Source organism: Malurus melanocephalus, unplaced genomic scaffold (assembly GCF_030028575.1).
Source record: "Malurus melanocephalus ecotype Western Australia unplaced genomic scaffold, MMel_1.1 scaffold_53, whole genome shotgun sequence".
Taxonomy (NCBI): Eukaryota; Metazoa; Chordata; class Aves; order Passeriformes; family Maluridae; genus Malurus; species Malurus melanocephalus.
In genome coordinates this window covers 1,478,184-1,505,514 of record NW_026623285.1, presented here as the reverse complement: position 1 = coordinate 1,505,514, position 27,331 = coordinate 1,478,184, and the positions used below count along the sequence as shown (strand labels likewise).

At 38.3% G+C, this 27,331-nt stretch overlaps 1 protein-coding gene across 1 annotated transcript in view; it reads left to right on the top strand.

Annotated features, from left to right (window-relative positions):
- Positions 1-5,331: 5,331 nt before the first annotated feature.
- SKAP2 (src kinase associated phosphoprotein 2) overlaps positions 5,332-27,331 on the top strand; it is a 117,855-nt gene continuing 95,855 nt past the window's right edge. The window contains exons 1-3 of the mRNA XM_057365488.1: positions 5,332-5,483; positions 15,904-16,009; positions 18,255-18,280. Of these exons, the coding sequence (XP_057221471.1) occupies positions 5,435-5,483; positions 15,904-16,009; positions 18,255-18,280 (181 nt within the window). The 5' untranslated portion in view covers positions 5,332-5,434. The remainder of the gene's footprint in view (positions 5,484-15,903; positions 16,010-18,254; positions 18,281-27,331) is intronic.

Sequence of the window (27,331 nt, the reverse complement as noted above, 5' to 3'; positions counted from 1 at the left end):
AGCTGCTGGATGAAGGATGCAGGGCCAGGCTAATGACACCARTTCAGAAAAGAGTCACTTGGGCTCAGTGGGTACCTATTCTGTYTGGTTTGCAGCGTGGCCAAGGAACAGTAGTTTCCTGACAGGCCAAAAGTGTCCAAACTGAACACAAAAATTGCTGCCCCTTTCTCAGTGATGGAGGAAGAGGCACGGAGAGGAAAGATCAGAGCAATGGGTCACATGATGGTGAGAGCCTTATGGGCCAGGGATAAAACTGATCAGATAGAACCCATTCTATTGCAACATGAAAAGGATATAGGATCTTTAAACAGAAATGAAAGGAAAAAATACTCTTTATTAATTTCATTACCTATAATTTGCTTAAAACAAGACTCAATGCAGTGTATCATAGTCAATAAGAAGCTAAAAGAACTAGAAAGAACACTACATTTAGATTAGAGGTTACATACTTCCTCTTAGTATTTTATCTACTTCTCAAAGAATGATGAAGTTTAGATTTTATTTCTGGAGAACGCAAGATGATGTTTTAGCATTTTAATTCACCTCAGAGTTATTAGGAATCTTCAAGGTTCCAAAATATTCATTACATAACAAGATTGCATAGGGAGTTAAGAAAAGTTTATGTAAGATCTAATTATTAACTCMAGTCAAACAGACTCCTTCCTCACTTCCTTCCAAAAACTATATTCAGCTGCAGAAAGACCCATCAGGACATTTCCATACATCTTAAGTGGAGAAATGGGGAGAGGAAGAGTCTTCACTTCTTCAGCATTTAAGATGTTGAAGAACAAAGGGTGAGAGAAAAATCAGAACAAATGGATTTAGTATGAGCTGAAATCTCACAAATCCTATTAATCTGGTTGTCTCCAGACTTCATTGGCACTACTTGCATGATAAGCAGCAGAAATCTTCTGTGACACTTGGGGAGTTATCTTTGGCTTGCTTTCATAGATTTTTGAGAGAAAAAATGTTGACTGAAATCTCACACCTGTGCCAAAACTAACTTTCAGGATGTTCCATTTGAATCAATCCAGCTGGAAAATCACCACAAAAGAGGATCTTATTGAAACTCTGAAGTCTTTATCTGATAGGAGCTTTCTTAATAATTTTTTTTGAAATGAGACACTGAACTTGATGAGATACAGGATACTTTTTTTGTCTAATGAAATATAGAATAATGCACAATCCTACACAATCTAATAGATGCTCAGGTAAAAAATTCTTATGCAAAAATGCTTCCTACAAGATATAATGCTTAGAAAATGTAAATCAAAATTATATTAATTAAATCAAAATTATATTAATTATCCTATAGTTTTGATAACAGAAACACCAAACTTTCTTTCCAGAGGTAATCCCTAGTTAGGTAAAATTAGACATTGCTGGAAAATAGTCAAGCACAAAAATGAAAAGCTATGCCTTTGTTGCTCCACATTTGGAAAGCTGATGACTTCAGTGTCAAACCCAACAGCTCTGAAAGCTGTGAATGGGTAGTTACAATAGGGCACATAGCAAATTATCTAGGGGACCATTCTTACAGCTTTTCAGTACAGCACCTTTCTGTGGTTCTACAGCTCGGAAAAACATGAAGACAGAAGTGAATGACTTGTGTTTCTTGAGAAGTGTTTTTAAACCTATTGGGAATTACTCAAACTGAGGTTTTAAAGTAATAATAGGCAACACTGAGAGCAAGATAGTAGAGACCTAGGAAGTACTCCATAAATGGTAGGTTACTTTCACAAAGCAAAGTGCATCAGTTTTATATCTCAGAACACTAAACAGTGACACCAAAGCCCCCAAACTGTAGAAAAAGAAGTCAGCGTAGCAATTTTTCAGCACACAAACTAATAAAGAAAGAAACACTTGGTGTTCAAAATTTTTACAGTCTTGCTGAGCACACTTTAGTTCCATTTTTGATCATCCCATAAACTGAAGAGCATGTTCAGCTCATGTTTGATGGGCTGAGTTCCATAGGCCGAATTCTAAATGCAAGAACATATTTCCACATCCTAACACAATACAGTCAATGCAACCCAACTGTGCAAACARTATTTCAATGCCTCAAGGTTTTTGTTTCTGTATAAAATGCCTGCAAGAGGACAGCAAAACAGGAAGTTTTCATGGAGATGGATTCTGAATAGAAGAGGATACACAAAATCATAATGAGTTGTTACATGCAGTATTAGTTCTTCTTTATGCTTCRAAGTTAATATGTAAACTTATTCTCAAAGCAACTGTTGTGATTCCCTGAATGTATCTCTGCCTGTGAGGAAATAATTATAACTTGAATAGTAGCAGCAAACCCTAAGAAACCATTAATGGTGTTTCACCAGAGGAAAAAGGGTTTGAATCTGCTTTTCCAGCATTAGAGGCACCACTGCTTTTCTTCAGTGCAGCAACCACAGTCAAAAGCATAAAGAGGTGCCATGTTTAGAGCACTGTCATTCAATAATTTCCTGATTTTTTTAAACCCAGTTTTTGCTCTTATAAAGAAAGTGATTCTGTAAAGAAAGACAGTGCTCCTTCCATTTAACAGCTCTATGTGCATACCAGAAATCTTTGCCAACTACTGTTCAGTGTAATTAAATAATTAAAAAATAGAACCATTCTGACTATTGACTAGCTGTTTTGTTTTGAGTCCAGCAAAAGAAGACAGACAGCCAACAGGATAAACAGATGAGMACACAGAATATCCCCAACAAGGCCACTGCTGCCTGGGTGAAATAGTGCAGGGATCAGTACAGGGAGCATGCASTGTAACCCAATTAATTTTCTATTAAAGGACATGCACAAAACAAGCAGCAGCTGCACACAAGTCCTGTTTCATTCATCTCCTAGAATCTAAATTTTAGAAGTGTGGCTGCAGAAGCATGGAACATTTAAGGGAAAAATGCTGGATTTCCCAGTATATCAGATATGTCACATTTCTTCACRGAGGCAAGTTTCTTCAGGGAGGCAAGGTGGCAGTGACGCTGCTCCTCAATGGGAAAGTTTATTCTTCCTACAACTGCATTGCTGTATGCTCTCTTTAGATCCAGGTACGCTTTTCCTCCTGTACTCCCTGTTTTCATCGCTCTCCCTACACAGAAGGATAATAAAATTCTGTGTGTTCCCTGTGGCGTTGCTTCCCACRCATGAAGAACCCCTGATCCATGGGCCTGATTAGGCAAAGTGGTGTGTCTGGTTTCGATGAGGCACAAGCTACGGAATCCTCAGAAACCAGGCTGAAACAGCACTGAAGCCAGACTTGTTTCAGGAAGGTGTCTGTTTTGAATTATGCTTCCTATTAGTGGTAGATTTAAAAATTAGGGAACTATGAGTAAATCTGGAACTTAACAAGGCTTAAAATAGGCCTGGGTCACAAATCTTGATGACTGTGTGACAGGCTGGTCTTCAGTGCAACAACAAGGAGGTCTTTAACAAAAAAAGTAAGTAGAAAAAGCCAGAGTGACTAGAGTAAGGGGGATGGGAAATAATAAAGGTAAGTTATTTCTTCCCATCTTATGTTCTGAAACACAGGAAAAGTTTACACAAATGGTAAACACATGGAAAAAATTACCAGGAGAATGATCTCAAAACAAAGGCTACAACAGAGTTCAAGTGACATATTTCTGGAACAGAAATGGATGGTGCTATAAAGTCAACACAAGAAAGCAGGATTACGATTAACCTGAAAAAGGGCAAGCAAATTAGACTACAAGCCATTTTCCTATTCCTTATGGCAGCTTCCCAAGRCTGCACATCTGAAACGTGCAATTTAACATAAGCCCAAAGAGCCTTCCTTGCCAACTACAGAAAAATTAATCAAACACATTCTTGTACCAGATGAGTAGTAGGTATTTATACAAATAAAGAGGCATGATCTATTTATACACATATGCACCCAGATGCCTGTGCATGTTTATTATAGTTAAATAGAAATTAAATAACTAACATAAAAACCATTACACAACATTAYACAGGTCAGGTAGTTCACTGCTTGAGTTTCAGCCAGGCTGGCCATAAAGTCAGGTAATAAAGCGGCAAGGCTTTGAAAACGCAGATGTATTTGAAATGAGTTGCTTCATGTGATTAAAAAAGATGCAAGAGGTCAGGAGAACAATATAACACCATATCTACATTGCAGACCAAGCAGTACTACGAAGCTGTTTAATACCTGACTGATACAGCTGTACTACCAGCTGTGCAACGAGTGTGAATATCATTACACTGGTATAAAGCTAAAATTTCATAAATGTAACTTTTCGTTTTTCCTACACTGGTATGATATACAGATGTGCTAACATAACCACAGCTCCAACACAAACACTATTTGCAGCAATAACATTGATACAGCCAAAACCATCCAGGTCACAGAAACACATGCTGAAAGTTTACTTTGACTGTTTCTACACTAAATATATTACATCACCGATGTGCTCCAAATACATACAACTAGGGATTTGTGAGGAAAACATACCAAAGTTGCCCCATAAGCAAAACCCCAGCAAAGTCGGCCCTTCTAGCAGCCCAGCTGTGTTGCTTAGAACAGCATTTCTTTTTGCYTCTGCCCACACACCTGTTCCAACAAACACCAATAGGAACGGGCCCGTTCCCACTACACTCATTTCCTCAAGTTCCATGGCTTGATTTTGCCAGCTGTAACCACTGGGACACTGGCAGAGGCGTAAGACTGGGCTGCAGTCTGCCATCCTAAACCCTGCACTGATAATGACAGAGGGCCCAGACAAACAAGGTTAGGWCGCTGTTCTGAAAAGAGACTATCGTGAAGCAATTAAATTCCCAAAGTTGCACCCTCCACACCCACTGGCCCAGCCCCGCTGAGGTCGGACGGGGAACACCAGCCCTAGGCTTGGTGGGCGGGACAATCGGTGKGACAGTCACAGAGCGGCCTCCGGGCACTCTTATCCAGCAGCCAACTCTTTGTGGCCTTGGGGACGGAGACGCGAACAGGGGACCGAACGGAGCACCATGTTTGGTGCTGGCGGGAGGGACAGCCCGCACGATGCCCGCACGATGCCCTCACGATGCCCTCACGCAGGATGGCCGTGGCAGCGCCCTCACGRCGGGTTATAAACATGGCGGGGAGAAGGGATGAAGCTCATGCGCGACTCCAGGGCGCGGGGGGAGCGAGGCGGATGGGGAAGGAGGTGGAAAAGACCGCCCCTGTAGCTTGAAGCCACGCCTAATACAACGAGACCCCGCCCCACGGTTCGAAGCACCGCCTTCGTGGCAGGAAACCCCGCCCGGGTGCTGCCAAACCCCGCCCCCGCGATGCAAAGCCCCGTCCCCCGCGGCTCCCGGCCGTGCCGCTGCCGCCGGCGGGGCGTGGCCTCCGCTTCCTCCCCGCCGGGGCCGGGGCCGGGGCCGGGGCCGGACCGAGCCGTGGAGCCCCGCCCGCCGGCTGTCCCCGGCCGCCCCCGCCGTCCGCACTATGTCCGACGGTCCTGGCGTCCCCGAGGACGTGTGCAGCCTCCTGGCAGGTGAGGGCAGGAGRGAGGGCTTCGTTCCCGGGGGGCGGGAGCAGGGGAGGCGGAGGGGGGCGGGCCGGTGGGGGTGTGACGGGCCGGGGGAGCCGGGGTTAGCGGGGACAGTAGCCCCCGGAGCGACGGCCCCGGCGGAGCGCTCCCCGAGGGGCACTGGGCGATCGCTTCCAGCGCACGGGTTCGGGGGTTCTTTCCCTCCCGTCCCCCTAGTTCCTCCTTCCCGGCTACTTCCTCTCCCGTGCCCGTCCGTGGGGACCCGCAGCGCTCCGGCTCGCTTCCCTGTAAGGAGGAAGGAGCGGGCTGGCCCCCGCTCCCGGCTGGGCGCCCGCAGCCCCGTCCGCACCCGGGAGCGGACACCTTCCCATTGCCAGGTGCCCACGGGGTGAGGTGTTCGGGRCTCCGAACTCCGTGCCGGGTGTGTGACCGCCGGGTGACCGCCGAGCCATCCGGGGGAAGTCTCTCCCTTCGGGGTGTGCCGGCAGGGCCGACTGCCCGCATCAGCTGAAAAAAAGTAACGAACTTCCCCGCTGAACAGCTGAGAAGCGCACGACGGGGTTACTGAATTGCTGGCGTGTTGKCATATCAGTCACACACCTCTGACCGTGACTGTCCACGCTCTCAAGATGCGTTGGAGCGTAGGAATGGGATAATTTCTCACCGTGAAAGGTTATAGTGCTAGTACAGAATTCTGTATATGGGTGGTTGTCTTTTACCTTCAGGAACTCATATTTAGTCAAAAAATAGTTTTGTTGTTGTTAATTAAAATAAATTGTATACTTGAAGGTTGGCTTTTTTGGTATCTTTATCGAAAAGTTTGCTATTTTGAAACCATTTTAATTTCAGCGGGACTCACTCTTTTGAGAACTTCTGTTTGTGCTACAGGAACTTGTATAGCTCTGACTTTGCCATTCAAATTACCCATGCTTTTTGAAATCTTCCTTCTGAGGCTCAGCACTCACTTACATGGCTGGACACCAACTAGAGTCTAGTGCAGCTCATCACCTTCACAAAGTATTCTGTATTTTAACAATTCGACTGTAAGAGCTAAAGCTTGAAACATACTGCTCTCACCACATCTCATCTGCCAACTGTCTTAAGTGTTTCCTAACTGCAGTTTCTAACTATGTTACTTGCAGATCATACCAGCTGTAGTTAAAATTTGCATGGAAGGCTACCAGGAAAAAAAAAGATAAAGAAAAGCTTCTCATAATTTCATATAATGGAGTAAATTCTTAATTATTTAGGATATAATAGATTAATATAATAATAATATAGATATATAATATAATAATTAATTAGGATATAATAAACATTACCCTTAGAGAGCCTTTCTAGATCTTGGTATTTTCTGTGGCAAAACTCAATTCTGTAACTCATGGTCAGATGAGGAGTGTCTGTGTTTGTTTTGATCCTAGTTTCACTGAGTGACGTTCATCTTCAAACTCTTAAATGTTTTGAGTGCTTCAAGAATTTTTTTGGAGAAGGAGGATGTGATGCGGATGGGATCATTTGAGACTGTGCTTTCTTTCTCAGTCATGGTACCTGATTTACTCTACTTGTCTTTCCTTCTCCCCATCTTTATCCAGTCTGCCATGGAAAGAGAGACACAAAAGTTTTTATTTTGAGGTGAAACTGGAAACAGCTAYTTTTCCTCAAGAGGGTTGTGTATATATACTTTCAGAGTCACTATGATCAGCAGCCTAAATTTTATACAGGTGTCTAATATTTATACAGTGTGTACAGCTTCAGCTTTTCTGGAAAAAAATGCAATGGTTTCTTTAGTGCTCTCTATAGAACTGAAGTTAAGAAGACAATGGCATGATTTACCAATGATCTTTAAATCTTTTCTTTATTATCTCCAGTAGTAACTAATAGTCTGCAACTTYTGTTACTTTCAGTAGGGTTATACAATGTTAAAATTAAATAACCTGCTTATTTTTGAAAAATAAAATATGGCATTACTTTTTACAGGTTGTGTTAAGCTCTCTTGGCTTTTAAGGTTATCACTCAAGTGCATGAAAGTTAGAAATGAGAGTAATTCAGGCTGTATGAGCAATTCTTTCACTTATATGTGTAGGATCTGGTAATCTTTTATGTAGGCTTCTGATTTTTTTTACTCAGACTATTTGTATAGTGAAGATATATGGTAATGGAGGAGGGAAGGGAGCTCTGTGATACCTTTACTATTCATTAAGAAACTCTTACACAATACAAGGAGCACAGTGAGTAGATAGTTATTAATTTCTGYATGCTCTTCTTTGAGGGTGCTTCTTAATGTATTATTTTAATGGCTCACAGTTATTGATCCAGCACCTCTTTCAGATGAGGGAATATTGTTTTCCCATTGGTAAAATTAGTGTAATAAACAAGATGTGATTGGGGTTGCAAAATATAATCAATGGTGGAACAGAACTAGAATTCAAATTCACCTGCCTCCATTCTGTGTTGCTTTCTCTGGAAGATAATATGAGTTGGATGTCTATATTCAGTGGCCATTGCAGGTKCCAGGCACTTCTTCATATCAGGGTCAGTTGAGAACATGGAGCTAATGGCTGGTGACAAGCACCGTATTTTAGTCTGATGTTCACATAGCAGAGAGGCTGCCACAGGTGCAAAACCTCATAAATACTGTATTCTGTTGCTCTTCCTCCTTTTGTTGGCCCTTTTGCCTATGATTTCCAACTTCTGCAACAAGTGGAGGAATGATCATATGGATTTCCCTTGATTGATGGTTGGAGTACGTCCACCCACTATGCTGAACAAGTAGGGGTCCTACTGGAAAACATACTAAGTGCTCCTACAGTTAAACATGGTGATAATGGGAATAAACACACCAGGGGATGAATTAAAGTTGCACAGGAAACTTTCTGACTTGTGAGTGCTTTACTTTGAACCTAAACAATATTATATCTTTAACATAAAAACAAATTCTGTCACACATGCTGGCAGGGTCATTATAGTTGCATATCAGTGGCGCTGAAATGTTCCAGGCAGAAGCACAGCTTGAGCTCAGGGCTAACTGCAGTAGTTGGAAACAGGAGGAAGCTGTTTCTGTAAAGYTGAAGGGGAAAGGTCAGTGTGGCAATAGGCTTATTGCAGAGGATTATTGGGATTGCACAATCCCATCCTGTCTTCTCTGACTTGTTCAAGTGGTGGGCGGGAAACACTGGGAGACAGAAACAAGGTCCTCTGGTCATGAGTTGAACTCCTGGTAGGAGGAGAAAGTAAGTTTGTTTTTGTCTTATCTCTTTACACCTGGGAGGTGTATGGCAGTATATGTAATTACCTCATTCCTTACCTATGTCCCTGCACTTCCAGATGATGCTTGAGAATTTAGTGAAGGAAGCCCACTCTTGTCTTCATTTGGAAGCTTTTGTCTTCTTTTGGAAAGGTATCCTCTGTTGTGTTTATGTGATATTTTTGTGGGTGTTCGTCCAAGTGGAGTATTACTTTTTCTTTTCGTCGCCTCAAATTATTGCTGGTTACATGGCATCCATGGTTGGAGGCCTGCTCATTTATATTTTTCCTTCATCTTTTATGCATATTCGATAATTTTTGGCTTGTTCATAGCTGARAAAGAATTTGGAGGCTGCTTCTTCCCCAAAGGCCTATTTCTTCTGTAACGTAAAACAGATTGGTTGCTTCAGTCATCTTGATTGGAAAAATTTCTTGAGTTTTTTTCAGTAATAAGGATTTAGTTGGAGGTAAGACTTCTTTATTTTTTTCAGTTTTTGATGGTGTCATGATCATTAGATATGTGTATCATTTATATCTTTACCCCTGTTCATGACACCTGTGACCATAGTATGGATGCTTCTGCTTTGTTGTTCAATTTTCCTTTCACACTTGGAATTATTTCTTGTTTGAATCTTATGTATTCATATTTTAAAGGTTACAAATATTTTTCCTATGAAAATAGAATAAAATTTTCTSTAGTTTATATGGAACCTGATGTCCTGTCCTAATAACCATTTTCCTTGTTCTACTGAACAAAACCCAAAAATTAAATAGAARCCAATGTTCTTGCCCTAAAGATCATTTATAYCCAGGTATTTATTAYTCAGTTTGTTTAAACACTCAGTTATTGTCCAAATCACCTTTTTCTGTGTGATTCCTCTGATTTTTTATTTTTTCAAAATAATACTGTTTACCTACTTGTTCAGTTTCATCTTGGAAACAGCTTGCAGAGAAGTGCAAGGCAAGAAAACTGCAAGACATGGGATGTAGTGCATGAGTTGCTCCCCTTTWATTTTTGGTCTACAGTGATTATATTTAACCCTGATCCCCAACTGTCCTTTTTCATCTTCYATGTCAGCTGTTTCTGGACTTGCTCCTTACACACCTGTCATAGAAAAAGCCTCCTAGGTATGGCGTAGCTTTTCTTTATTGCTTGGTTCAAATTTAAAAGCATTACTCTGTTTTTAAAGYATTATTTCCATGTTTCCAAGGATTAAAAAAATGCCAGTTCTTGCTGAAGAATCCATCTGTACAAGATAAACTAGGGTGATTATTGTAGACATCTTTTAAGTAGACATATATTTACAACTTTGGTAGTACGTGTGTATTTCAATAGTAATGGAACAAGAATAGAAACAGTGAGGTGAAAAAAATGCACAGAGGGACTCCTGGTAAGAAATAACCTCCAGTGATTTGAAACATAGTTCAATTGTCTCTGCCATAAATTTGGGAATAAGTGTCATATATGGGTGATAAAAATGGCATAGGCTATTTTTTATATACTCATTATTCACTTAGTTTGTCTTTTTCAATTAACATGGAGTCTATCTTTCTCATCTGACTGGGTTTACGTTTCTTTCATAATCATATGTCAACAAACCACAATAGACACACCATAATGTGGCATACAGTGTAAATCTTTAGGTTAATCCTTAACATTTTTTATTATAGTTCATTTGGAATCACTTTGTAACTTGATCATGATTTGTACTGGTGTGGTTTTTCTTCATTATATGCTTAATATGTTACATCTTCATCTTTTCTCACCTCTTTTATGTAGAGAGAGGATGCTCAATTACTCAGCCAATGAGATTAGGGATAGATATATATAGTCCTTGACTATATTTTTTTTTAAATCTTTTAAAAGAGATGCCTTATCTCTTTACTTCATTTTAGGAATCTTAGCAGTTTGTGTGTATGTCTGCTTTTTAAATCACTAATGAAACTGTTGAGCATCAACATTTTTTTCAATACTTACTTTGTATGTGTCAACACTGCAAAATAACCWTACTTATGGGGATTTAAGGTACAGCAGTTTTTAAAGGCAGTCCTTTCCAGGATTTTGCCCTGGAAAGGCAAAATCACCTTTTTCACCTTCTTGTTAGGCTGGGTAAATGTGGTATTTTTAGACATTTTGAAGTTTTGTCACTTTTATTTTACATCATATATTCTGATTCTGAWTAAGTGTATATATATTTAAAAGGCAATTTAGCAAACTCTGGAGAGAGACTTTAAAATATACTTGCAAAAGCAGGGGGAGACCAAAAGCAAAATCCTTGAATATTTCTTTACTTAAGAGAACGGGCAGTGACAGATATTCCTGGTAGTTTGTCTTCTGACTTGCTCCCTATTAACAAATTGCATGAAAATGTGAAATCAAATTAATTAATTGCTTTCTAATGCCAGCTCGTGTAAAGCTGAAAGATCCATGGCAGTCTGTTTAATGTTGTTCACCTTTGGACAGTGTGTGTGTAACAAATGTGCCTAGCTTGCAGCTATMTCCCAAAATTCTCTGACCTGYCTGTCCSAATTCTCTGGCTGGCAGCCAGCTGYTRGCTCTTYGGTCCTTGAGRTGGAGGAGAGAGCTGGGAAAAGGCTGCTGGCTGGAAGTATGGTTCTGCTGACCTGCTTTTGTCTTCTTGTGTGAGTGGCAGTACAGCTGCCAGGTTATCGCATGCAAATGTCCCTCGTCATGCAATGGATGCGTGTCCAGCCTCGAAACAGGCCTGCCTTCTCCTTGGGCCATGGAGGTGGAGCTGCCTGTGTGCCCTGCCATGTGCTTGGAAACTCCTACCTCATTGCTGCTTTCTGATTCTTCTCTTGTCATTTCAATGGTGTCAGTTCATCAGTTGATGTGTCTGGTATGATGATGGAGTGACTAACTTGATGATGTGGCTGGACAACTTCTTGGTTTTCTGCTGGAGTAGGGGAGAAAGAATGACCCAGCACATAGTCTATGAGTGTCTCTATGAGAATCTGCTTGGCCCACCATGACATAAAATTGAGGTAGTTCTGTCCTAAGTATGTTTGTTTATTAAGTGTGACTTACATTTACAATATTAAACCCTGTAAACAACGAATGTGCTATGATTTGTTATGCTTAGCACTGTTTAACACAGCACTTGCTTTGGGCTAGAAATTTACAATGTTCTTGAAAAATTCCATCTGTATGGTTTCARCCTTCATTAAAGAAAATAGCTCCAAAGACGTTAAAACAATTAGAATCTTGCAGTGTTGTCTGTTTATAATCATCGAAGTAACGAGAACCATAAACTGTTTTAACAATGAAATACAAAATTGCATGAAACTCTTAGCTTTTCTTCTTGTAAAAGGACTGWAGATGAAAATGAAATTAAAATGGCTTTTAACTTTTGAGTGTTCTGTGAACTGGCACTTAAGTTTAGAACTATATGAACTGGTTGAAGTGGACAGAGCTAGACTGGCGTGACTTACCTTTTGGGATAGTTTGTAACCTGTATTGGCAGGGCAATTTGGGTGTGCATTGTATCAATGGGATCTTTCAGTTTGCCTGCAGGAATGAACTAAAGTTAATTCGTGCAGGCAAATAATTTCTCAGGTGTATGGTGAAAGAAAATTAACATAATGAGCTTTAAGAAACAGAGCAACAAGTAGGGGTATTTAAGCTATCAAGCAGTCTAACACACAGTCTTAAGAAAAGATGTGGTAATGAAGTTCTACAGTATATTTGTCTTTGTTTTTGATTATTTGTTTTAATGGTTTTAAATTTTTTTCTGTTTTCATGTTTTCAGTGGGAACAGCTTAATGCCTGCAATGTATGATACTACAGTATCAGTTTGTTATAAACAATTTACGGAAATATGTAATTTGGTATTTTTTTTTACTCTGGGGTAACTGCTTAGTTAAAGTGCTTTTAGATCAGAAATCTGTTCAAAGAGGTTTTCTTTTTGGAGTTTATCTTTTATTCCTTTTTATATTTCTTGATGGATCAGCTGCTGCTGAAGCATGAAATGGGTCTACASTCAAGTGCTGGTGACTAGTAGTTTCATTTTCTGTGTAGCATTAAACTAATACAGGAGAGACSAAATTGTGGATCATCCTGCAGAGGGAAGAGCAAGTAGGTGATTAGAAGAYTGGGGAGAAATGGGTAGATTTTGCTGCCTCTCTTTGAAGTTTACAGTATGAAAGTTGGATCTGTTATACTGAGTCCCGAGTTCTGTTCTCATTCCTAGGTAAATCACTTTGTGGAAGGTCAGAAAAGTTACAGGAACATTTCCTTATGTTAAGGCAGTCYGTATTCCTCCACWGTGTGTAAGTACAGGTAGTGAAGACATGATCAYAAGTTAGATGACTTGCTGGCTTCTTGTCCAGAGAAGCTTAGGATGTTACTCATCTTGTGCATCTGGCACGTCCTGGATGGATTTACAACAGTGGATTAGAACATATCTTGAGCAAGATATATAACATACTGTGTAATTGTGAGTAGATAAGAAAAATCTATGATACAGTAAGATGTCATGTTCAAGTAAACTGCTTCTTTAGTATCATGTGTATGTCAGGTCTGTCTTCATACTTTGGGGTTGTGATGTATCAAGCCATGGTGTCTCTGGACATATGGAAATAATAGTCTTCCATGATGRAAACAGTGCACCCTGATTGTGAATACACCTAAGTTCACAGAACTTGTTTCACAATCGCATGGGAGAGGGAAGCCGTCCCAGGGATGTCTTCTTTGTAACTACTGCTGTTTAGAAATGACAAAGTTGTTTATGCTTGCTTACTTTCTGCATCTGTCCTCCAACTCTACTTATACTGAGAATGAATGGAGCATCTGCTTCTGCCCTGTCCTTCCATGGTTGAAAATCCTCTATTATTTCTGCTTTTGGTGTCCAAGTTTTCTGGAAAAGAACAAAATCTGGCAGCAATATAGTTAGTCCGCGAATTTTTGTATCTGCAGTGTATTTTAAGCCAGAAATGCTAATCCTTGTTTATAATAWTCAACTTGGTTTCTCTTCCCCACATACTCCTTAACTGTGTTGTTTCAATGGTTGTATTTCAGTAGAGCTTTGACAGTCAGTCAAAATCTTAGATGGCAGAATTGTCACCTGGGTTTTGAACTTTTACAAGAAATAAAGGAGCCCACTGAGTTTAAATGAAGACTTCTGCAGCCAAGTTTTTGATTACTTAGTGTCCAAAGGTTACTGATTTRTAAATGTGACTAATTCCTTTAAATTTTTGTATATTGGTACCTAGGTAGAACTTTGAAGCTGCTATATAATTTTTTAAAATAAATATATAAAAGTAYGGAGTAATCAATATTTAATCAGGCTGTTCCTCTCCAAGTGAAAGTTTGTTTTGTACTGGAAAATCCTGTTTGGTTTTTCATTGAGAGAAAAACTGTTGATGGTTTTGATTTTYGCTCTAAATAGAAGTTTCAGTATTTTTGACCTAAATTTTGTAGTTGGTCAATATCACTGAATTCTGTGGGTTCTCATCTGCCATCTTGACTGGCAATTCCAATCACTGAAATGATCAGAATGTGTAGTTTTCCTGTGGGTGAGGACAAAATCTTTCTAGGCATCCTTGGTGTACAGCATAGAGGCTGTTGGGGGTATGTCTGGAGGATTCATTAATATATGTTAAGTGCCTTTCCTTCTGTCCTTTTAAAGAAGGAATGCCACAGAACTGAGTGAAGATCTCCCTCATTCAGTATTGCTTTGGAAAATGTAATGGGGAAGATTCTCTGTCTTATGGGGAGGGGATCAATATAATTCTTCAGAAGTCTAAAATGCTATAAAAAAAAGGAATGTTTTTGCTGCACTCTACGAGGACAGTAATCTTAATACCCGAATAATAATCTAGTAAATTATTTGCAAAGAACAACTGTTTTTGTAATAGCTATGCTAGTGTTCTCAAAGGGTACCTTTTGACTTGTTTTCTTGCAGCCTGTGATACAAAATGTGATAAGTTTGTTTTATAAAGAAAAAAGCAGGCAATTAAGTTTTTCATTTAGGAATGCTGCAGTAAATATTCCCGTAAACTTTCATATACAGACAGTTGTGTATTTATTTGGGTGTTATTTATATTTCTGTATTAAAATGGAATGTCTCATCTGATTGGAAAAGTTAGAGGATTAAAATAGTACTATCCATGTGCGTTTGCAGCTACACAGAGTGAGCCAAGATATATATATATGTGTGTGTGTGTGTGTGTATGGGGGTGGGCAGGCACTGTAGGAAGGTGTTTTGTTACTTACAAATGCTTTCTCTTACTCAATGAGCAGTTCTTACTTGTGCAAGTGAGACATTTATGTTAACAAACAGGATTTTTTCCTGTTTTTAGGATAAATATATGTTGATTGGTAACTATAAGAAACTTTCAGAGTTTTTTTTTTTGCCATTGTTTTGTTAATGAAGAAAACATACTACAGGAGAGTTACACTCACACAAATTCTCAGACATTGCATTCTTTTTGTCCTATGGAATGGACATTTGCTATTTTGAAGGAACTGTGCTAACTTTTATGGAACACTTAGTTTCTGCATGACTGTAGAAATGTATAATCAGTATAAGAATGAAAAATTACAGTGCAGGCTAGAGTCTTTATGATTCTACAAGTGTGGGTGTGCTTAATTTCAAGTAGACTGTTGATCTTGACTCCTTTGATATTATTATTGTGCCTACCTAATTGTTTTCAGGATTGCTTTGGATAGGAATCTTTAGTCAGTCAGTGATTTCAGAGGCAATGTGAGAACACTTGAAAACACTATAACCAGTTAGTGAGCTATGTTAGTATCTGGGTAAGTRTTACTGCTGAAATAATAAATTACACAACCATCTTGGGAACTTGAACTTCTGAAATAACATGGCAGTAATATATGCATAAAGGCCATTTCCATGTTTTAGCTTTGTCTTTTACTTTAGGTGATGGAAAGTAATTGTTATAGGACTGCAATTTATTAGGACTTACGTAGCATAATTAAGTGTGCAAGAATCAAATGTCACCATAGGATTTGCTGTGCTAAGCATAAGTAGATGGAGAACAAATGTATCCCATTTAGAATCTAAAATGTCTGTTAACTATGCTGTGAGTAGGGCTAAAAATAATTTTCTTGGGTTTTTTTCACAGTACTATGAGGACAAACTCATTACAGCAGTATTTTGTCTTTTTTAAGCTGTGTTTATTTTTCTTCTTTATTTAGATGTTGAAACATTTGTTTTCCAAACACTAAAAGGAGAAAATCTATCCAAGAAAGCAAAAGAAAGAAGGGAAGTTCTTCTTAAGAAGATAAAGGATGTTAAGGCAAGGTAAGTGAACTTCACGGCTTTAATATGTTATAAAGTCACTTACTGATAGCTTGAAGTTTTTTGCAATCTTCTAATAAGCGTTAACCATATTAACAATTAAAAAACTATGTGAATCCTGCTTTTTTTTTCAAAAACATCCGCATGGGTTCAAGTCTTCTCAAAACTGCTACAATTTTGTGAGAAATGGGATCAGAATGATTTGTCCCATTTTAATTGCTTCATATTCTGAAACCTGATTGCAAGCTAGTTGGGTAGAGCTTGCCTTCACCTCTGCTTTGGTAAGATTCATTAAAATACAAGAAATATAATGCATTGAGGATATGAATGAGCTTCCTATCACCATACTCAGCTGGTGTAAGACAGAGTAATTCAATGCTGACTTTGCTTTACTACATATTCTGTTGTTTAGCTCTGTAATAGAGAACTGAAGCATAACTGAAAACTATTGGTAGATCATAAGTTTGTTTAAGCAAAGTGCTATGACCAAAAAAAGCAGAGGGCTGTGGGTATTTTTGTTTTAATATCAAGGCTGATTTGAGAGAGTTCTATGGTGTGTTAATTTCAGTCAGCAATTTATCTGAAGAAGTTTAGCTATAGTTTCATAGCAATTTTATTTGAAAAATCTCTTTACTTACAGCTCTTATCAACTAGGATATAGCCTAGTATTTGCTGTACTTTACTCATTGTTGTTTTCAAAGTGTTTTTCTACTGATCACTCCTGTGTGATATCTCCTAAGCATTCCATTGATGGCATGMTTCTGCCCCTGTGGCAATTTGTTTACCATTTTAATGACAGCATGATCATCTGGTGAGGGCAACATTCTTTGTATGGTGCTAACTGGAGGGAGACATGAGATGTGTCCCAAAATCTTGTAGGTGAAGGTTTGGGTTCCTTYCATTCAGGCTGTAAATGCTTAGGGAACTAACTGTCCTCCATCCTCTCATTTAAGAAAGGATTTTATTTTTTTTTTTTCTTTCCTGTGCTTTCGGTTCTGGGTTATTGAGTTAACTGTGACTGTGCAGATGACTTGCAGATACAGCACTACTGACTATTTTCTTGACTTAGTGATGCTTTTTTTGGATGATAAAGTATCAGAGGGAGAGAACCTGGAATTATAAACATATTGACACTGAATCCTTTAATATTCACTTGCGTGACCTGATGGTTTCACATCTTATTTTAATTTCTAATTCCTTCCTCATTTCCTKTAATATTATTCACTGTTAACAGTGTTTTGCTTTTCATGCAGGCTACAAAATACACGCACATTGTAGTCATCTTTGATTTTAACATCCCACATGTTGGGCTGGGTCTATTACTGCTGCTTGCTACTCTGGATTTCTTAGATCTGGCCTTTTATCTCTGTTTGCCTTTCTCAGTTTCTTATCTCTAGACCGTTCCTTTCTCTTCTGCTTGTTTCTTGCCAGCATCTCCTTATTGACTAATCTGATACCCTTACTACTGTTTATTGTTCATAAAAAWTATATTGGCAGCTGCATTTTATTGGCTAGCTCGTTCAGAGCCCATGAATGCTTGTTGAATGCCAGTCTACATAACTCTGTCCTGATAATTTGTATCATCAAACTGCATCCTGTGATTATTTTTGTTTCTGAGATATCAAGATTTATCTCTGAAGAAACAGTGTATAAAAGTATGTTTTCCCTCTGGGATGATAAAACTTTTGGGGTTTTCTAGGCATTATATGAGTTGAGATCTCCTTATTTGAAAAGAAATTTTTATTTAGGCATGGGTCAATTTTTTATATTTCTGGTTAATTATTGATACATTTTCATTTGAATTTATGCAAATTTACTGCAGCTATACCCACTATTTGTGGTTTTTTTTCCCCCTATTGAATTACTGGTTTATTTTGAAATATGCTTAATGRTTTTACTTGTGCACAAAACTTTTAGAAATACGTTAACATTTAGAATGTTTAGTAAAATTGATGATGCTTTTGTGTAGTTTTATACCTTAAGGTATCTCAGTAGATGTATATTCCTAGAAAAGGTTGCTCAGTCTGGATTTAGTTTTGTTCAAGTGACTGGGGATTCTCTCAGCTRCAAAGGCTAAAGGAAAACTGAGTAAATAATTTCAGCCAAAGATAGAGACTTCAGAATTTTTGAGGAAAATTTGCAGCGCTAAGTTTCAACTATGAACTTGTTGAAAACTGTGGTTGTTGTTCTGTGCCGTGTCCTGGTTTGCAAGTTTGCTTTATGATGTTTTTTTCTTCTTTTTCCGCAGTTTCCCGCACGAATTCGCGGAGAAAGGTGAGTGCGGTGCCCCTTTCCCGCGGTTCCCCCGCGCTGTTCCCGCGGCCCCGCGAGGCCGAGGGCGCTGGCGCCCCCTGCTGCGGCATCGGGGAACGGCTGCCCGGGGAGCGCGGATCCGCCGCTGCCGCTCCCGACAGCCGAGCATCGCACAGCCCTTGCTGATGGAAACAGCAATCTGGAATGTGCTTCAGGATTTCATACTAATGGAGCTTGCTGTGGAGCTTATTTATTATAMATTTAAAATGAATAGAGCTGTATTAGCAATAGTGCAGCCTTGCGAAAGACCATGTGATGTGTTTTTTTTTTCTTTTACAGAGGAAGTGTATGCGAAGTAGTCTGTTCAGGAGATAAAATTTTAACAGGGATTACTTATTTCAGCCTTTTTTTCTTAACGTTGCAAAAGTCTTCAATGCCATAGTGATGTTTCTTTAACCTTTTAATAGGWTCATCTCGTGGCAATATGATATTGGCTTTCGATCCACACTGAATGAATGTTTTCATAGTGCAGCGGGAGCTCAGACCTTTAGCTGGAGAGGAGATGATTTAGTGTGCGAGTAATGAAAACTGAAGTGTGGGTTATCTATTGTCTTCTAGGGGAGTTTAAACAAAGCTGCAGAGTTCAGTTTAGAGAAGACTGAGAGGTTTGTTGCTACAGTGTTCTGTTCTGTAACTAAACCTGGAAGGGCTCTTATTTCCATGATGCTAATTCTTGAGGTCATGACCTATAGCCTGTGGATGCTGGTATGAGGGTCACAGTGTGGGGTCAAAAAAGCCTGTGCAAAGCTTCACTTTTTGCAGGGGTTGAAGAACTGTCTGTTTCTGGACAAGGAGGTTCAAATGTGTAGACTGCAGTGTGTCTCCTGAGAAAGTGAAAGTATGTAAGTCRTATTAGGCAAGTAATGTTATAACAAGGCACAACAAGTTCATACATTTCTTATGCCCATTTAAATCAAGTTATGCAGCCATAACAGTTCAACTGAAAGGGACAGTGCAACTTGAAACTTCCCAAAGATTGCCAAGATTTTGTAAACAGTCACATCATTGGAGTTTAAAAATTGTATGACAATAATTTGCATTTTTTTATTGCACCTCAGCACTGTTGCAGAAGATAAAATACAGTTTTCCTCTTCTCCTCACTGTCTAACAGWGCTGAGTGTGGGAAAGTAAAATATYMTTTTAKTAAGGAAAWTACWAACATGAAATTAGGTGGGATGKTTGTTTCATTGCAAAAGTATCTGACTTTGGGAGAGCATGTATTTGAAGATTTAATAACTTCCCGAGGCTCTGACTCTCTAATAAGCATGAGAGTTGCCTACAAAGAGCAGAGTTTACATTTACTGCTTTGCTTAATTTGAAGGTCAAGAAAATGCTAGTCTATTTACTTTCTTCATTAGTAATTTGATTCTGAATTTCTTTTCCAATTCAACAAATTATTAACAAAAATGAGATTTTATTATCTCTAGCAAAATGGATGATTTGATTTATTTAGYCTGTAATTGTTACTGCATAACTTCTTCTGATTTCTGTGAAAATTATTCTTTTTCATTCTTTTTATTGGAGTACATTTGATTCTTAAGGATATATTGCCTTTTTTAAAATTCTCATGAYATATCTCTGGTTCCGGTCATAGAACTATGTATAAATGGTGAATCTTGCAAACACTTACACCTTGGTTTTCAATACTTTTCAATAAAATGGAAGTTATATCATTGTTTTCTGCAAGCAAGGATACATTTTGCCAAATTAATGTGCATTTGCTGCATGCAGGAATATAAAAAGATTATGAGAAATAGGAGCCTGCGCTTGCTTTCAAAATATTTGAGGGAATGTGATTCATTGGTATGAGTTGCTGGTATAGTTTCCAGAGTTCAAGAAGTGTGTGCTAAACTTTATTTGGTTGTGTCATTCTTACTTTAGGACTGGACAAATTAGGCGTGATTTTGTAGGTGTAGAACAAAGGACCCACATGGAGATCAGCAGTCTGATTCTTGGCCAGCTCCTAGTGTAACAAAACGATGGCAGCAGCTGAGGGAGGTCAACTATTGTGCCCATTTTCATACCTCTGTGCACACCTAGACACTTGAAAATGGAAAATTTGGAAAGTATTGACAACTCAGAAGGCAATGATTGTCAGTTCCGCCCTCTCCAGAAAAAGAAGAAATATCTCAACCTATAAGGTGAAAAAAGAATAATATATTTAAGGAAAAAAAGGAGGAGTGGAAGCAGAAATGTGGAAACTACACTGAAACAAACTAGGAAGAATAAAAACTACTGTATGTATTTAAACTCCATATTTATATTCTTGGTTTTGTGGTAGCAGTTACTTCATTTTTAAACTGTAAATAAAATAATCTTTGTTGTAGTTGAAAGGGAAGCTGAAGATTGATTCATACTGTCMTGGTATATATTCATGTTATCATGGTATAATAGTTATTATACTATATCAGCTGGTTTCAAGAATCTTGTGAGTTGTGACCTGGCATGTTTTCAGAGGTATTCAGAAGTACTTTTGGAGGCTGAAAGAAGTGGACTAACACTTTCAAAATTCATGTATTTCCTGCAGGTCATAATGATACTTGACTCTGGTCTCTCAAACAGCATCTCCTTCAGCTTGTGAGTTGTTCCACAAGTATGTGTTGTGGGCATACTTTTCTCTCCACTTTCTTTCATCATGTAATGTTCCTGAAGTTCCACTGACTTTGCATGTAGTAACTAGCTGTTTTCACTAAGCAACTTGTAAACTCTTGTTTGTTGTACAGAGTCCTGCCTACCATAAGGATAAAGCACGTARATTTAAAAGAGTAAGAATAAAATGTAATTGAAGAGCATATGTACAAGTAGAACCAGGCTCCTTAAAACATTCATCCATGCACATATCTCTCAGAAAGTGCATACATATTTTGCAACCAGATTGATGAATTTGAGGACTTTCTTGCATCCTCCTAAAAAGAAGCCTTCTAGTACGGCCTGTCAGGTCAGTAAACTTGCTGACAAAAGCATCTTTTGTGTCTATATAGACTGAAAAGAAATGTAGATTTTTAGAAGTGGGTAACATGAAAGTGAAAGACACAAAATTAATTGTAAGGGAAAATACTTAATTCTCATGTGTGATGTGTTACCTGATTTAACAGGTTTCTGACTTTTACAGTTAAGTATGTTGTTGATTTATGGATAAGAAAGTCCATACTGTTCTTATGACCAAAAATGTACAATTACATTTGTATCCAGTCCACTGATCCTTCCTCAAATTTTATTTTTATTWAGTTATTAGACATTTATTGTATATATTTTATTCTTAAATTGAAGAACTCTGTAGAAATGTCTTAGACACTGCTGCCTCTTTTTCTTTCAATTTGAAATATTTGACTCTTTATCTGAGCAGTTTAAACAAAACTAAAAAGCTGTAGTCACATTCAGTGATCTGTTCTAGATCTTAGAATTGGGAAGAAACTTGAAAACGAAGGCAATTTGCATACAAATTGGATTCATTTTTTATAAGACTAATATTCCACTAASGGTATAAAAGTCTGAACTTTGTTAAAAATTCTGACTTAATACAGTTTTTGGCATTTCTCTGTTTGAGATTAATTGAATCAATACTGCGACTGCCAAAATGTTTAGTTAAAAGAGCCTTGTTTTCAATTTATGCTAAAAATAGTGCTGAAGTTGGCAGAAGCACTCTAAGCTCTAGAAACTGTATTTGTGTTTGAAGTTCACTTGCCATCTGTTCTATGCATTCATTTTAGTAAAATATATATTTTTAATCACTTTTCACAAAATATTTTGGCTCAGTTTTGAAAGTGAGACACCAAAAGTACTAGTCAAATCAAGTCATACTATGGGAATTTGSAGAACCAGTTCCCCATGAAGCACTCAGTGCACATCATATCTGATGAAAATAAAATTAAAAGAACTAAATTATGCAGAAAAGTATAACATGACGTTTTCTAACGAGCATTTTTCACTCTGATAAAAACTGATGATGGTCCACTTTTGTTTTTATTTCACTGTAGCATAATAGAGGGTAAATCTGTGTCTCTAGAGAATTGGTGTTGTTCTCTATGTAGTTATTTGGAGCACCTGTAGGAAACCTTTATATGACTCAGATGCCTCTGGCTCTTGGCAGAGCAGCGTGTGTCTGGAATCTGAGACTTCTGCTTCCTGGAAATAGTCAAGCTGTTAGAGTAGCACTACATGCAAAGGGTTTGTATTTTATTTTTTTTTTCTATTCTGTTTTTTTAATAGAGGTGATATTTCCTTTTTATTTTTTTTTTCCTCTGCACACTCCTTTTCAGGAAATGGCAGCAGGTAGGAGTCTTTTTGGACTTGAGAAAGGGAGTCAGTATCTTGTGGCCACCAGATCTACATGTGCATGCCAGTTCTATATTTTAACACACTCGAACTTTTTAGTCAAGAGCATAAATACATCATTAGTATTCAACCATAAATGGGAAAGAGATGGCTTAGTTATTACCTAGTTCTTTGAGGATCATCATGACGTATTTCTGAAGAGCCCATCAAATGCTTCAAAAGTGTGCCAAATATCACTCTATCCTGGAAATCTGGGAGGTTTCACTGCAGGCAAGTCACTGTGTTGTCCCTTTCAGCTACACGCAGCTGTTATCTGTGAGGTGTCCATGCCAAGTGCAATTTCAAGTAACACAAGATACAGCCGCCAGTGCAGCACAAAATGGTCTTGTCCTGATATTCGTCGTAAGAAGGAGAGGCAGCTCAGCCAGTAAAAGTTGCAGTTGATTTTCTTGCTTGAAGTGTATTTGCTTGCAAACTTCATGTTGCTTCAGTATTGTTTTAAGAGGTAGTTGCTAAAGTAGCTGCTTGACCTTTATAAAACAAGCCATTAAAAATCATCATGTTAATAGGGAACCCTAGAAGGCCCTTCAGGAACAAGCATGTTGGAGCAGACTGCATGGCAAAGCATAGATTGAAAAAGCAGTTGTCAGAAGAATCCATTCCTGCAGAACAACTGGTGGATTGGGTCAGTAGCACCTTAAAAATAAAAGCTGGCCCTATCAAATGGCTAAAGTATACCCCTGCCAGCTTGAAAGCARCTTTGACTACTTGTTCTTATGAAAAACTGTGTAGTGAGAGAACCTTGCTTGATCTGCTTGATGGCTTCATCCAGTCCATTGTTTGGTGAGTTCTTACTGTGGCAGAGATAGGACAGTAGGAACTGATTTCAACCTGCTATGACGTGGGACCTTCTGAAATGGCAAGAAGCTGGGTGGTTTGGCCTACATGTCTTTTTATTTTCCTGAGTTGTTTTATTTCTCTTAAATTGAGCAGTTTTAATGCATCATTCTGTCTAGACATTTTTAGAAATTAATTGAAAGTGTTTMGTTATCTGACGATGTGAGCTAGCAAGTATCTTTCAGAGGCATTGGCTGAAACATCTTGCTTGCTCTTTTTAGATTAAGTGGTGGRAGCACTATCTTTAACGCTTAGGAATTCATTACTATAATCTCACTGTTGCATAAGAAAATGAATTCTTGGGGGAAAAGAGAAGTCTGTTTTTTTGCACTGGATTCTTATAATGTAATATTGTCCTRTTCATTATACTGAGCTTGCACCAACCAAATTTGTTGAAAGTCTTCTGAACAGGGGGTAGGAACTGAAGTACAGCCCTTGATGCAATGAAGAGAGTTTGTTTTATGCTCTGTTCCTAATGTGGTAAACTKATGCATTATTTTCTGAATCAGTAAGTAAGCTGTAATGGAAAAGGTAGCATTTAATAAGAAATGACATTGTATTTTTTTGTTACAGACATAATAAATTATTGATCTATCAATACTATCAAACCTGTAAGAGATTAGTTTTAGTTGCAGAAACTGAAGGATAGAGTCCATTCATGTACATATTTTTGTTGTGACTGTTAAATATCTACTGTTAATGATTCAATTTTTTTCCCAACTTCCAGATAAATCATATGTTATTCTGGGGAAACAWAAAAAAACTGTATTAATGAGCATCAACTCCATAATTATACTTGTGGCTGCATAACAGGGACACATTCATGTCATTTCTTTAGGCAATAACTTTTGCAAAGAAGTATTTTTAAACTGGTCATTAATTTTATGACCATAGAAATGAGATGCAAAATTTATGCTGTTGTCATTGGCACGGGTTCAAGGCACTACTGACATWATGTGTGATTGTAATGGAATGGCTGCCAACTAATGAGTCTATACACATTTTGTTTGAGCATGCTTTGCTTTTAGATGTTTGATTAGGCAGCAATGCTTTCAATTATGCCTGCAAATTGTATTGGATACATTTACCTGATGCCCATTGTTGCTTTGTAGTTCAGTTTTCTATTACATAAGTGCAAGTTGAATGCTTTTCTTTTAATTTATTGATGCTTTTTGGGTGTATTTTTAGATACTTGGCACCTGAAGAGAATAGTGGTTTGTACTGCTCAACAGTGACTCCTCTGACTGTTCAAGGAGTAACACATGGAGCTTCAAATGCAATTCTGTCTGCTCTTACTCCGTAAGTGGAGTATAAACTGCAATGCAACACATTGGTAGTGGAGAAAGGACAGAGATTACTCTGGGAACGTAAGACACAACACAGGATCAACAGGAAGCCTCCCTGTGAACTGTCAGGAGTAATGCCTTTATATATTAATAGCTTTCGGTCCTGAGGTATCTTTTAACCCTGACAGAACTAGRAGGCAAACCTCCAGTGTGGATACCAGAAAGTAGTCCTTCTTTTATGTTGGTGCATAAACACATTGTGAAATGTTGGCTGTTAAAGCTCCAGAGCTTTACTATGGAAATGCCTGCAATTCTTCTGTACAAATTAGATGATTTAAGAATTGCATTTTTTTAGTGTAYAATATAAATTTATGAAAACAATCATTTATTTTCCACTATTTTTATTTACTGTGAAATAAAAATGGAGGACTTTTTTGTTTAATCTAGTCCTGCATGAGTGCAGGTTCCTTGTACTTGTCTAGAGTCTGCCACCTATTCTCCGCATTTTTCATGTGAAGTGTGGGTACCTAAATGTAGTATTGTATGACACAGACAATCAAAACAATTATATAAATCATTTCTCAATGAGGGCTTTTTCTTTTCATTGAAGTCTTCAAGCCTTATTTAGGATTTGACATGTAGAGAATGCTTTGACAACTATAAAGCACCRAGTATCTAATTTCTTTCTTCATAATACTCTCAACACTTTTCTTTTTTGGTTGTTTTGTTTTAAGAGCATTTTGAATTTGGGTATTGTAGACATAGGACAGATACTTGTTTTTTTCTAAAGCTTCATTCAGTGTTGCCACGGTTTTTGTTGTTTCAAATACAGTATATTACTGTCATGGTTTTAACTCCAGATGGCAACTAAGCCCCACATAGTCCCTCGCTCATTTGCCCCCGCTGGGATAGAGGAGATTATYGGAMGGGTARAAGTGAGAAAACTCATCGGTTGATATAAAGTTGATATAATAGGTGAAACAAAATCTGCACTCATAAGCAAAACATAAYGAGGAATTCATTCATCACTTGCCATAGGTAGAGAGGTGTTCAGCCATTCCCAGGAGAGCARGACTCCRTCRCAAGTAACAGTGATTTAGAAAGACAAACATCATCACTCTAAATGTCCCCCACTTCCTTTTCCTCCCAGTTTTATATGCTGAGCATAGCATCATATGGTATGGAATATCCCTTTGGTCAGTTGGGATCAGCTGTCCCAGCTGTGTCCCCTCCCAACTTCTTGTGCATACCCCCAGGCCACTCACAGGTGGGATGGTGTGAGAGGAAAAGGTCTTGACACCATGAGCACTGCTCAGGAGTAACTAAAACATGCATGTTTTATCMACCCTGTTTTTAGCCAAATCCAAAATATAACCTGCTACCAGCTACTGTGAAAATAATTAAGTCTATCCAAGTCAAAACCAGCACAATCTGTGATAGGTATATGGTATGCCCTAAATATGTATCTRTGTATTAAAAAGTCCCTTGTTCTTRGTCATCYGGCTTTTATATGAAAGTAAAGCACAAATGTTTACTGAATTTGAAAACCTAAGCRTAATTGGAAAATGGTGGTAGGGTGACTTAGAAGAGCGAGGTAACAGTGCAGCTGTACAAACGTACATGAGAGATTAGGTATTGCTGAGTGGGGCAAAATCCTCTGGAGATGTTCTTTCTGTGTACTCCCCTACTTGCCATCCACAGGTGTTATTCATTCAAATATGCTAAGGTTTGCTATTCAGCCCATGAATTATATGTGCTGGAGTGTGGTTTTTGTGGAATTGTTTTCTTCTAGAAATACAGCCTAATATTTTAAATTTCTGCTGTCACTTTCATGAAGGTTAAATGATAACATGTTTATGCATAGCTGATAAGAGGACATTTTAGATTGACAAMCACTGCTTACATATACACATATATTCAATGCATTCCAGCACYAGCAAAAGTTTAGGACAAGAAAACAGTGGAACAACTTTTGCCATTTTATAGGCTGTGAATATCATATCTGCTCTTCTTATATGGAGTGTATCATCTAATAAAGATATATATAGGCAAAGAGAGAGAGGCAACTGGTCTCTGGCATCTAAGTGTGAAAGATGATCATGTTGGTTATAAATATGGCATAATATTTTCTGTTCATATGCTATCTGCTCTGTGTTTTTCTGTTTGGAGGAAGAGGTGAATCCTAGAGAGAAATAATTTACTTTTGATTGGTTTGACAGGTGTGATGAAGTGCAAATATTTTGATCAGATTAACACGATGACTGACGTGCTACTGGAAGAGGCCTGTGTCAAAAATAGGTTGGAATCAGGTTCAGATTTAGAGCAGTTGTTAAATGGCATGGGAGCTTGGAAGGAAGCTTTCCCAAAAAAAGCATACTAAATCAATGAAGGGAAAACTAAGCTGGTATTTGACAATCTTTGAATGTAAAAGAACTCCAGCAAACCAAATACCAGGCTTTGTTGTTTTGACTGCATAGAACACTTGCTGTACTTTACAAACAGCCATGGTGCTTTCTGGATGTAGTCTCTGAATTTCCTCTGTATTTCTGTTATT